This window comes from Lissotriton vulgaris, chromosome 6 (genome assembly GCF_964263255.1).
Source record: "Lissotriton vulgaris chromosome 6, aLisVul1.2, whole genome shotgun sequence".
Lineage (NCBI taxonomy): Eukaryota > Metazoa > Chordata > Amphibia > Caudata > Salamandridae > Lissotriton > Lissotriton vulgaris.
The window spans coordinates 653385565-653399401 of record NC_141694.1 but is presented as its reverse complement, the minus strand read 5'-3'; the positions used below and the strand labels follow the sequence as shown (position 1 = coordinate 653399401).

At 44.5% G+C, this 13837-nt stretch overlaps 1 protein-coding gene across 1 annotated transcript in view; it reads right to left on the bottom strand.

Annotated features, from left to right (window-relative positions):
- The window catches only part of LOC147707821 (gamma-aminobutyric acid receptor subunit rho-1-like), a 477030-nt gene that overhangs the window by 375079 nt on the left and 88114 nt on the right, over positions 1-13837 (bottom strand). Inside the window, exon 2 of the mRNA XM_086925248.1 lies at positions 4885-4938. Coding sequence (XP_086781374.1) covers positions 4885-4938 — 54 coding nt within the window. The remainder of the gene's footprint in view (positions 1-4884; positions 4939-13837) is intronic.

The following is a 13837-nucleotide window of genomic DNA, read 5'->3' as shown; positions in this document are numbered from 1 at the left end:
TCTCTTTGAGACAGCGCATTCGCTGTCTAGCCGAGCCCTAAAAACAATGGATTTCGGACAGGCGAAACCTACTGGCTTTGCCAATGCTTGTTGTGTTTAGAAACGTGGAGATTAAGTGATTTATCCAAAATGTTGAACTGAGGCGGAGGCTAGGGAGATGAAATGGAGACCTTTCAGGAGAGGATGTTGTGTAAGGGCCAGAGCTGCCGACTATGGAGCTGGTAAACAGGGTTCAAGTTTCGGTGTCTGCTTTACATCTTTGATTTTGGGCAGACACAAAAATGGAAGTTCAGCATGGGCAAGCAGTGAAGTGCGGGAGGTAGATAGGCAAACAACAGCAAATGCAGACTGGCACAGGGAGTTTAATGTTTCCTTGTGGAAAATAACTGGTGTTATTGTAAATTGCTCCAATACCGTTGAGTGGAATTGGCTCTATATAAAACTGTACAAAACAATTAACTGGTGCTAAGGTAAAGCACTATCATGCCTTCGGGTGGTGTTGGCACTATATAAAACTGCAGAAAAAAAAGTGTTAAAAATTGAGAAAAGCAGAGGCGGGGGGGAGAGAATCTGTGCAATGGAGTTTAGCGGGGTAAACAGAGATGGGCGGGAGGTGGACAGGGAACCAACAGCAACAGGCTGCCACAGGGAGATTACGTAATTTTGCCGTAATCACAAAATGTGGAACTGAGGTCGAGGCTAGGAAGATGATATGGTGCTATATTGGGAGAGGATGTGGCGTAAGGACCACAGCTGCCGACTATGGAGCTGGGAAACTGTGTTCAAGTTTCAGTGTTGGCTTAACATCTTGATTCTGGGCAAACCACTTAATCTCCCTGTGCCTATAAAAATGAATGTGTCGTTGTGTAAAGGAACTGGTGCTGGTAATGTAAAGAACTCCAATACCTTAGAGAGGTGTTGGCGCTATATAAAACTACACAAAAAATAGCTGGTGCTAATGTAAAGCGCTCCACTACCTTCGGGTGTTGTTTGCACTATATAAAACTGCACAATAAAACCTGAAAGAATCACAATGTTAGGCTGGTTTACAGTAATGAAAATGAGGAACTATATCACATTGGCAACTACATTAAAAGGACTACTTTTGCCATGGACACTGAGGGCAAGGCAGACGTTGATGACATCAAAACTCAGCCTGGCTCCTTTGAAGAGGATTCAATTAAACAGCAATGGTGCAGGGAACACTTCACTAGTGAATGCGGAAAAAATAAGAAAGTGTCCTGACAGGAGAAATTTAAAGAAATAGAGTGCCACCATATGAAATGAGAAGCAACAAGGTAAGACATGAACAGTTGAATCATTTCGCACAGGAGAAATGTGGCTATGCAATTACAGCAGATGGCACAGGAACTTTAGAAGCTCTGACATGCCCTGTGATAACGCATACCTGAGTCACTTGAGGTCTGATTTTCCAGCTATCAACACCATTGCTGAATGACCACATATGGTGTAAAAATGTACACACACCTAGTACCCACATGCATGGAAAATAAAGAGAGACTAAAGGTGTGCTAAGTCAAAGCAGCAGTGCACACATGCTTTAATCAGCACATCTGCTATAAGCTAACAGGACATTAAAAGGCAGGAAACTACCACTCAGTAGAATGAAACAGACTACAATGGAGGTTTAAAGAAGCAACAGGGTCGGGGAAGGGGTGATTTGTGAATGGGGCAATCACCAGAAGGTGCAAAGGAGCAAGCAGAGATGGGATGGAGGAGGTGGAGGAAACGGAAAGCACCAACAAAGGGAAAGGCAGTAACAGGGTTATCTGTTGACAGGGCATTAGTATGTGTGGAGGAGACGGACCTGGTAAAAGCATGAGCACTGAGTAGAGTGCTGAAAATGAAAGAAAACATTGGGTCCTAAAATGGTCGTAAAGACTGAAGCAGTGGATGTTTACAAGTACTTGGTCCATGCTCTGCGGGGAGGGATAAACACAAGAACAGGCATGACCATGCATGCCAGGGACAAATGGTGACAAAGAATACGAGACAAACTATGGAGAGAGGAAATGGGAAGCCTATGGGCGGGCTGAAGGCCACAGATTAAACACAACATGACTCTTTGAGACATTACATGCGCTGTCTAGCCGAGACCTAAACATTGAGAAAAATTGGGAACCATGGATAATTGTGGGTGATACAATCACTCTGAGTAAGTCCATTCTGACAATTGAAGAATATATTAAACAGCTTACAAAAAAACAGCCCTTGACAAAACATATGGATGTAGGTGAAACCTTGGTGGGCTCTTGGCTTATGCAAGGAGGAAGAATCTTTTGCATACTGTTGCACTTTTTAGCTCTTTTTTGCACTCTAAAGGAAAAACAGAAGAAAAAATGTTTGGGGTAATTTTGCACAACCGAATTCACTATCCAGCTATTTTTGCACCACTGGATAATTTATTGTTTTATTAACAAAGTGGTATATATAGCACCTTGGCTGCAGCATCATGTGTTCTGACAAAAGGCAGTTTTCATGTTTTCTCCATCTTAGATCAGCTGATCAAAATGTACTCACTGTCTCAAGAAGTAAAAGAAAGAGGCTAGGAGTGGTCAGATTTTCTGTATTGGCTCCACACTCCTGGAACACTCTCCCCCCGGGCATAAGATCATCAGTCAATTATGTGGGATTTAGAAAACTCTTAAAAACATGGCTGTTTAGGCAAGCTTATGGCAAACTCGTCTGCTAGTTGCTGCTTCCACTACCTTACTGCCAAGAGACCTTATGGTGCACGTGTGCTCTATAAGTTCCGGATAACATAATATAACATAACATGTAAAACCCTTAGGCAAGCTAACTCTATTTCTCGAAGATAAACGAAAGCGCCACGAATACCAAAGCTTAGAAGCTTCCAAACTAATTACTCAAACAAGCTGTCCCTAGGACAACCAAATAAACCACCATACTGGCTACAACAGACAGTCAAGATGGTGTCAGGAGTAGCATGAAACAGTCATCTTTCCAATAGTTAAAAGGAAGAACTGGCTGTAGTTGGTGTCAAGAGTAACATTTAAAAAGACTGTTCTCAGGCATAACTTGCTTACTTTTTCCATATAGGCCTGACTTATGCTTGGAAAATGTTTTGAGAATTCAGAGCAACGATATTAAAAACAATGGATGACTGCGTCATACAGGCTACATCGTAATATGCTCTTTTTCAACATCTCACAAGTAGCAAATATGTCTCTTAACTGGAAGATACCCTCAGCATCCCATACTTTCCATGACCTAGCAGGAAAGTCCCTTCACAGCACTCTAGAAACAGCAAATCCAGAAACTACACACCTTTCTTCACATAAAACACCATGCACACACCACCAGTCTGCAGATACAAACCCACAAACTACACAACTCACACCAAAGAAACATATCTCATGAAGAGCAATCTTAGGCACCATAAAGTATACCTTGTTTCTTGCACATACACCAGCATCCCAAACACATATACATCTGTGCTTAACACTCATTTTACCACTGGTCACACTACTAACATTGAGTAGAAGCAGTGGATAAAATGTGCAAAATGGACTTGAAGTGTTAGGCGAGCAACAAAACTAGGGACCTGTGCTCTGGCTTCCTGACATAGCAGGCAAATAACTAAAAACAGAAGAAGGTGAATGATTATGCTAAAACAGATAAAAGAAACCGAGATGGGAAATTCCCTACTGATGCCACCATGACAGATGGACTGCTCTCTGCTGACTGAACACACAACATTAGACTTTTTAAATTTTCTTCTGTTTCCTTTTGGCCACCTGCTTGTTTTTCCTTTTCGCGCCAGGATACTCTGGTAGTAACAGAGCGCGTTATAAAACAGCTAAAATAAAATAAAATAAAGTCAAAATATAAACCTTTATTACCGCAGGAACTAGTCAATGTTGATACAGCCACATCTTTCATGGTGAAGACTTTTTTCCAGTGCAATGTTGCCTGTGTTTAAAGTAGGAGTGCTTTTGTGCAGGAAGGGACACCTTCCTGCACAAAAACTATCTTCTGAAGCAACTTCCACATTTCCCTAGAAAGCTGAAGCCAAAGGTGGCCGCACTTAGGCCCAGTCCGCTGCCTGTGCCACTCTCTGCTTCTGTGTGTAGGTATCAGGCACACAAGGGCGAGGAGAGAAAGAACAAAAAAGGAAAAGAGAAAAACAAGCAAAATCGGGGCTGGTTTGGACATTTTTGCCAGGGCTACTTTTGAATCCCAGTCTGCTGCTGGTTACATGTTACATCTTGTAAGCTCATTAATACCACCCTTCTAGGAGCAAATAGATCTTCTATGCTCAGAGCATCCCAACCCCCGAGTACAATACAGCAGCACTCTCAGGTACCACACATTCGTTCCCGAACATTAAGACATGGTTGAAGGTTGTAGGTTTTTATTAAATTAGTGCAGTTAATTAAAACCATTGCTATAAAATATCAGCATTAGCACAGTTATCATATTAAAAAGCAAAAACTGGAAAAACAAACTATCAAGATTTGAGATCCTATGAATATAAAAATCAATCTTGGAAATAATTCATGGGCCACTATATTTTGGAACTGAATAGTGCATCACTGTGTTATTCCTCAATTCTGAGGAGCAGAACATGGAAGCGAGAGGTAAAAGTGAATCTGGGAAATACTGCACCCAGAAGCAGTTTCACTTTTACAGTGGGAAATACTTTCCAAGCATGTCTGAGAATTTCTAGTGCAAAACCAAATAACCTACAATTTTCTATGAAACGTCTGCATTTCCCAGACGTTCACTTTGGACATAACTGAAACCAGTCCATGCCAGCTTGGATTAGGGTTTTACTGTTTTCGATTCTCCCAGCGGGCAACAACATTTACCTTTTTCTGATCGAGTGATGCATTAACTTACCTGCCCTGCTTGTGGGTTTCTCGTTGCACTTCTCTTTTCTGTCTTTGAAGTCTACTGCAATAAAAAAATAGAAAGCATGGTCAAACAAGCATTGGCAAAGCCAAAAGGTCTGGTGCAACAGTTCTTTTTTAAAATTTACTATTGCAAGTATATAGCGAAAAAGTACACAAGTCGCCACCTAAATGTGGCTGCCACATACCGTCAATAATATTTTTAATGGAAAAAAATACTGATATGGCTGTGGTGCCAGTGATGTTTTGTCAAACAGTAAGCCTTTCCGTTGTGCCTTGCATTGTATTATTATTATTATTGTTTATGAAGGCGACAAGGACAATTTAGCACCTAACCAAGCACTCAAATCACAGGCAGCTTCAATTTTCAATATTGCATTAAATACTTTATCACATATGCTTTAAAAAGGGGTGCAGGCAAAATAAATAGCAGGGGTTAAAATTTATTATAAAAATAAATGCTATAAACACACATTTTGATCCAGATCTGCCAATGAAGAAAAAGGAACTTTATTCTGGCAGATACTAACAATGTGCATGTGGTTTGAGCAGTCATTCAAGGTGAAGGGCGCCACTGGATAAAGTGAGCTGGCCCATTGTCTTACGCTGTATGCTGTGGAGAATGGAAACAATCTCTGAATTAGATATAAATAGACCAATGGATGAAGTATGGTGGCCATATAACACTCTATGTATGTTTATTGTGTATAAATCTCTTGGAAAAACAATACACTGGCTAGACAAATAATGGTGCACCCAGGCCGGACCTAACGGAGGCAGATGACAAAATGGTTTACAAACCTGTAGTTGGACGTGAAACAGTCACCCCTGTGCTAACGGGTCATGGGGTATCCCCATTCTAATGCAGCCGGACTCCTGCCTCTACTGGGTACAATCCTGAATTTGTATAATATCACTGTCAGAGAATTGACAGGAAATATCCAAATTAAGGCTAGATTTTGATGGTGTTCTTCTGGCTTTTTTAGTGAGGGGGCACTGGTAGACATTTAAGAAACGTACTGAAGCTGAGAGTTTGATCTTAAAGGGCCCTTCTACCTAAGAACTTGAGACCAGAGAGGCCAACTTTCAGTCTGTCTGTCTGGCAGAACTATTTCTATCAGGATCGCATGGGGTACCAGGCAGACAGTGACGTAGCCTCGGTGTCAGAGGCCCTGATCATCATGCCACCCTGGTTTGGTTTTAAAATACACACATAATTGGGGTGCAGTGGGCCCCTCACACCATGGAGCATGGTGTCTCAACACCCGCTTATAGGTTTCCAATTTCTACCTGTCTTTCCTTCTCTTCTCCATATATTCCTAGCTCATTTTTTATTCTTATTTTATTCATATCTACCTCTCTCCTCTAATATATTCCCTCCCTTTCATTCTCTCTTCGTTATACCCATCTCTTTCGCCCTCTTCTGTCGCTCATTCCTTATTATTTCCATCCTTCCTTCTTTCTATGGCATACGAATTTCTGGCCCCCTTTTTTTCTTCCTTTGCCACTTTTGCTCCTTCTTCTTTCCTTTAGCTTTCTCTCTTATACCTACTTCTCCAGTTAAGTCACCTTTTCATTTCTTTCACCCACTGTTTTCTTTCGACTCTGCTGCTCAATTAAGCCATTTTTTAAAAAATCTCCCATCCTTCACCCGCGCTCTACGAAAAGCTAGCACCGCACTATTGACCAGACAGACTTCATGTGTAAACAAATTCTGCGCGTGCGACCTCGAAAATAATTGCAGCCAGTGCAGGGCTGGGATCCCTCCAGAGGCGTAACCATCAAGATGCAGCACCTGCAGTGGAAGAGGGGCTGTAGTGGTATGACTTGTTTAGATTGAGATTGTTTTGCATTTGTCCCTTCTTTATTTCATTTATACTTACTGGTTCGTCTGGCACAGCATGTCCTGAAACGCGCCATGTTTACTTCTGATGAGCCTCACAGTTCGGCATTCCTTCTCTATGGTTTCCAACTACAACTCCATTCAGTTGCTGCTTGGAATTCGTGGAAGCAGGACATGCAGGGCTTGGCTCCTGCATCTTGAAATAGACCCCTAACTTGGAAGTTCCCTTACTGCCTTCAAGTGTTGTTTCTGGTACACAACGGGGGCCCAGACGCTCCAGAAAGCAACCAGCTTGGATTATTACTATATTTTGCCCACAAGCAGGACTTGAGGAGGGCAGTTTTCTTGCTTGCAGTGGGATCTAGTTACCCTTGCTCCACCATTGGTTCCCTCCCACATCTGGACCCCTGTGGTACTGCAATTGCAGCATCACTGAAGCTACGCCCCTGCAGGTACAAATATCAAGTCGAATAGTAAGGAAGAACCTTTTTGGCAGAGAAAGTTTTATTTTTCTGCAACCCCTTTGCCATACTCTCTGGAAGTACATTTTTTCAGCTGATATATTTTACATTAGGCCGACCTTGGTGACATTTAACGTCTGCCGTGGAAGAGGAAAAGAAGCTCTGTAAGAGGAAAAAGTACCAATACCCAATATTGTTCATAGAGCCAAGCTTCCAATGAGCTCTTTTGCATCCTCTTCTGAGGAAACAACATTCACATCAGGCTCCTGCCTCTTCTTACAATTCACATTTGCACCCGCACTAGTTTAAAATCTGAAAAACTGAGTTGTGGGGGACTTCATGCGATATTTTTCTGTATGTTAATGGAATGCGCCACCCTAGCGCTGACAGAAAACTATTTTGAATTTAAGGGCAAATACTACCACCAGACCCAAGGCACCTCTATGGGCAGTACATTTGCTCCCTCGGTAGCCTGTTTGTATATGGCCAAGTTTGAAAGTACACACATACACCATGAGTCCAATCCTTTCCGCAACAACATCAAAATGTGGAAACGTTTTATCGACGACATCCTGATCTTGTGGAAAGGGCCACAACCTCCCAGGAAGCTTTCCTAGAGTGGGTCAATGCGCTAAACCCACATTTAAACTTTACCATGACCTCATCACCCAAGGAGATTGCTTTCCTGGACTTAACAATAAGACTAGACGAGGGGTCAATAAGCACGACCATGTATCGTAAACCCACCGACCGCAACAGTCTCCTACACTATAAAAGCCACCATCCGAAGGCCTTGCGCACCAATTTGCCCTTCGGGCAATTCTTGCGTATAAGGCGCAATTGCAGTGATGTGCGTGATTATAAAAAGGAATCCACGATCTTGTCTAGGAACCTTCTTGACAGGGGTTATCCTAAAAGCGATGTTCTGAGAGCTAAGAAACGGGCTAGGAATAACAATCGTGAGGCACTGCTTGAGCGCCAGGAAAAAGTCCCTGCTGAGAACCAACCCATCACATGTGTGACCACGTTCACCCCCCTGTCTAACCAAATCAGGAAGACAATCAAACACCACTGGGGAATATTGAACACAGGTGACATGACCCTGGAAGACCCCAGGTTCGCCTTCAAGAGGTCACAGAACTTAAAGGATATCTTAATCAGTACCTGACCTAAGAAAGCCAGAAAGGAAACCCAACAGACACTGTGGCATCTTCCTCCGGTCACGGGCCACTATCCCTGTGGTATGTGTGGAGTCTGCCGATACACCATGACAGTTAAAACTATACAACTCTCTGAGACCTTCACATGGGAGCTTAGGCACCATACTAATTGTAACACCTCACACTGTATATACCTCCTCACGTGCCCTTGTGGTTTGCATTATATCGGGATGACAACCCGCCCCATCAAAACCCGTATTATTGAACATCGCAGCAACTTTCGCTGCAAGAGGACACACACAAAGATGTGCAAACATTATGTAGACCAAGGCCATGACGAAGAATCTGTTAAGTGGGTAGTACTCGAGTCCAGCCCTAACTGCCCTAAGAATGCCCTCTTTCAGAAGGAACAGAGATGGGTCCACCGTTTATCTTCTGACAAACGGGGTCTCAACGAAGACATCCCGTGGCACTCGCTGTGAGCCATCCGAATTCCAACTTAGACACTATTGCCAACTTTTCCATGCAGCCTCACAACCAGCATTGGGCTGCAATCTGTAATTATACCTCCCCCCACTGGGTTCATACCCCATAGTGAACTAAACACACACTCAAAGACGTGGTTTCCCCACCCTTTTGATACCACGATCGGAATTATTGCCGCAGCACCTCAGTGGCTATTCATGACACACTCGGAACAGACGACCCTACATTCTTTAATTAGAACTACAAATGAGCTATGAGCGCTCAACCACTGATGCTTGCACATCCCAAGATTCAACACGAATCCATTTACAGCACGCATGGTTTTGGATTCACTCAGGGTTGTAGGCACTGTGACACCATTCCAATATGGCCGCCGCTACACTGATCGACATCACGCTTAAGAATGATGGTCGCCCCACCACATTTTCACCACTGTAGCAAGGCACAACAAATGGAAACCCGACTCTAATGTGACTTAATCACCTGATCAACGGGTATCCTGCGCATTTAACGCAGTATAATGGAGCGCATATACACATCATAGCCTCTCTGACGTTACAGATCCACTAGTCAAAGATGGCCGCTCCGCGATCGACTGAAATCACGTGACACGCCGATAGGCGGAGACGCGCGTTTCATTCCGATTCGCTGTTGCCGATGTAAATAACCCTGCCCGCCGAGCTCCCATATCTACTCGAGCTCGGCGGAGAAGGGTAGGCCATGCAGCCAAGGCACAAGAGATTGGAGGTGAGTGTTGTAGCGGTACAACAGGGCTCTAGGCTAGGAGTCCCTTGAGGTTGTAGATACTGCTCACCTATTAACGTTTGCCTGGCGGTATGTTTATCTTTTACCCCAGTTTTGACCCATGGACTCATCCTTGATGCCCTATCCCGCCGACCCCTCTGGTGGCTGGTAGTTCTTGACTGATAGGTGAGTGGGTAATGTGAGTTTGTCAGAACTGAGGCTTTTGTAGAGTCAGAGTGTGTGTGTAATTGTTCACTTAGTCACCTTATGTTTTAATGGGTGTCTCCCTCTCTACTGCCTGATGCCTACACATGATATGAACCCAGGTGCACACTTGAGCCTGGATAGCTGTTGCATATTTTAACCTTTTAAACCTTCTTAAACCTCTTCACACTTCACAACAATCCACCTCACCCTCACCTACTCAGTGATTGTTCTGTGTGCCACACTTTAGACACTAGGCATACACAACCACTAAGGCATGCAATGACTGTTACTTGAATCACAAGTACACCTACAGCATGCCACACTATTCACAGTTCTTTCCCATGACGTGACCTACTTTGCATCTTGCAAATTGTTTTTTAATCCTTGTTGTTTTATCTCTTTTCTATGTTTAGGCATAGGACAACCTCCACAGAGGTAATACACACACAAACTCACACATGACACCAGCATGTTGTAAATCACCTTTTTATAGGTCCTGATGAATCGCGGGTAACTACTGCCCACTGCGAGAAACATGTCGACCGTCTTCACCACTAGCCCCATCTAGGTTCACCTGACCTTACTCGTTGACTCCTAGTGAGCTAGCCCCCTGTTTTTAATTGCAGCCAGGGGACCCCCAGAATAAAGTTAATTCCGGTACCCTTAGCTACATTTTAAATATCCCTTTTCACTATCACATACCACCCTGCCCACACACCCACACCTCACCATAAGGCTGTTGGAAAAAAGATCTCCGCCAAAGAGCCCCTCTTTGAGGTGAGCCCGTCGGGGATTGCACCGCCTCCCCGACGAGGAGCAACCGCCGATGATGAAGCATGACACCCTTCTGGGTGTGTGAGGCAAATCCATCCAACAAAATGGATGCCCTAGGGTGTTACACTTACACCTTTGGTCACGCCAGTTAGTTCTTCCCTTAGTCACGCAGAGGAACAGTCCAGCAACCCCTCCTTGTTGTAATCATTGATACGGGCACACGCTGCGACTGGACCTTCCACTCACCTGAGTGGTAAACGGTGTCCGTTGATCAAGTGATCACTTCTCCTTCCTCCCTCTTTTTGAAAAAACTTGAGCACGGTTCGCACCGTGGGAGTTCCCTCTAGGTGGGTTAGATTGTTCAGATCCCCCAATAGTTGTTGACCTCATATCAAATAGGTGGGTCATACCTGGTCCAGAGCCCACTTTGGCATTTGGAACCTCTTCTTTCTTTTCCTCCAACTTTCCCTACCTTCTGTGAAGGACTCCACTCCACCGAGACCAGCCACCCTTGACCATTCCACTATGGAGGGTCAAGGTCTGAGTTTTGGTGAGGAGGATGCAGCAGCTATTATGAGGATACCATCTTTGTTTGGTATCGACGTTGAACCAGCCACGGGGAGTAATACAACAGAGTGGCAATCCCTATCAGATTTAAAACGAGAATGGATAAGGATAACAATCCACGGGACGATGATGGCTCAATATTTCAAAGCCAAAATAGCACCGAATGGGTTGATCGTTAAAAATTTCCCAAGGATATTCTGGGAGGACGGTCAATTCAAGGTTGAGTGGTCACAGGTGTCATGGAAGTGTACACAGGACCTCCTCATCCTAATAGTAAATACAGCCAAACGTCTAGCAGATGCACTTCTAGTTAGAATACAAGTAGCTGAAGCTGCCTTGAAAACAGCGGTACAAAATCCAGGCTTTAAGACAAAACTAGCTGAAATTAACAAGGAAATGGCGGAACACAAAGAATTTCTGATGAACCAGAAGGTTGCTAAATTGCAAAAGGACATCAAGAAATTCTCAAAGGAGAAAGTCTATCCATACCTAAAGGATGACTATGTGCCCCCAGGGACCAACCACAATTCAGATTATAACTCAGACTCCAGTACTAATTCTTCCAGAAGGGGCTCCAACAGCGGCTCCGATAGTAGTGGAGATAATAGTGCAGCACAGATGCCGCCAAGAGCTAGAAGAGGAAGGGGACGAGGACAACAAAACTACCCTAACTATCCAAACCAAGGACCACTCACCGGGCCCCCCCCTTCTGGCAATATCCCCAGTTTTCCCACTTCCAACCCCCGTTTGCCCCCCAATATCCTCCATTCTACCCCCCTCAAAACCCTGCACACCCTCCTTTTTTAGGCAGAGGTTGGGGCAGAGGGCGAGGGCGAAAAAGAGGGAACGCACCGGAAAAGAGAGTACAGTGGGAGGAAGCACGCCCACATGGGATGGACACGAGGAGCACGAGCCGATCAGGACCACAATAAGCCTGGTGGTCAATCTCTCTGACCGTCTCCTCTCACAGAAAGAAGTGGATGTCCTACAAAAAGGTTTAGGTTTTGTACCGACACCTAAGATTGATCAATTCCAAGAGACTAGGGAACTGAAGTCGTTTTTCAGAAAAATCAGGTTAAAAGCCTTTTTTGAAGGCAAGCCCTGTGAACCTATAGATGACTCTGGACTACATAATCCATCTACATTTACACCGCACAATGGAATGGTCCCCCATGAGGTGCTCACATTCGAACAAGCAGTTTTGAAAGATATTTCTAAATTGAACCGACACACACCACACTGCAACATCTCTAGGGATGAAATGACAGTTCTGAGATCACTGGCTGATGATCCTCTGATCACTATAAAACAAGCAGACAAAGGTGGCGCCACGGTTCTAATGAATACCAAAGACTATGAGATAGAATGCAACAGACAACTGGGCAACCAAAAATACTATACTCCCATCACTAACGATCCAACCCAGCGCGTGCTAACTACCATCACGAGCCTGGTTACAAGCGCAGAGTGTGATCAATGGATCACGAGGAAGGAGGCAGACTTCCTGATCAAAAAGGACCCGAGGGTCCCCTATTTTTACATCTTACCCAAGATTCACAAAGCAACCAGACCGGTACCAGGGAGACCAATCGTCTCAGGGATAGACTCCGTCTTGGAGCCCCTCTCACAATTTTGTGACCACTTTCTGCAACCCCTCGTCAAAAGCATCCCCTCTTACATCCAGGACACCACAGACGTGTTACGCATCCTGGACAGTGTTCAGAACGCTGAGGAGATTGATCTATTGATTACCCTAGATGTGGAGGCCCTCTACACGAACATTCCTCAGAGGGCCACTCTAGAGGTAATTGAGGAGAGACTAGGCCTGGAAAGGTGGAATTCGAACACTCCACAGTCGTTTATCATGGAATGCGCCACCCTAGCGCTGACAGAAAACTATTTTGAATTTAAGGGCAAATACTACCACCAGACCCAAGGCACCTCTATGGGCAGTACATTTGCTCCCTCGGTAGCCTGTTTGTATATGGCCAAGTTTGAAAGTACACACATACACCATGAGTCCAATCCTTTCCGCAACAACATCAAAATGTGGAAACGTTTTATCGACGACATCCTGATCTTGTGGAAAGGGCCCACAACCTCCCAGGAAGCTTTCCTAGAGTGGGTCAATGCGCTAAACCCACATTTAAACTTTACCATGACCTCATCACCCAAGGAAATTGCTTTCCTGGACTTAACAATAAGACTAGACGAGGGGTCAATAAGCACGACCATGTATCGTAAACCCACCGACCGCAACAGTCTCCTACACTATAAAAGCCACCATCCGAAGGCCTTGCGCACCAATTTGCCCTTCGGGCAATTCTTGCGTATAAGGCGCAATTGCAGTGATGTGCGTGATTATAAAAAGGAATCCACGATCTTGTCTAGGAACCTTCTTGACAGGGGTTATCCTAAAAGCGATGTTCTGAGAGCTAAGAAACGGGCTAGGAATAACAATCGTGAGGCACTGCTTGAGCGCCAGGAAAAAGTCCCTGCTGAGAACCAACCCATCACATGTGTGACCACGTTCACCCCCCTGTCTAACCAAATCAGGAAGACAATCAAACACCACTGGGGAATATTGAACACAGGTGACATGACCCTGGAAGACCCCAGGTTCGCCTTCAAGAGGTCACAGAACTTAAAGGATATCTTAATCAGTACCTGACCTAAGAAAGCCAGAAAGGAAACCCAACA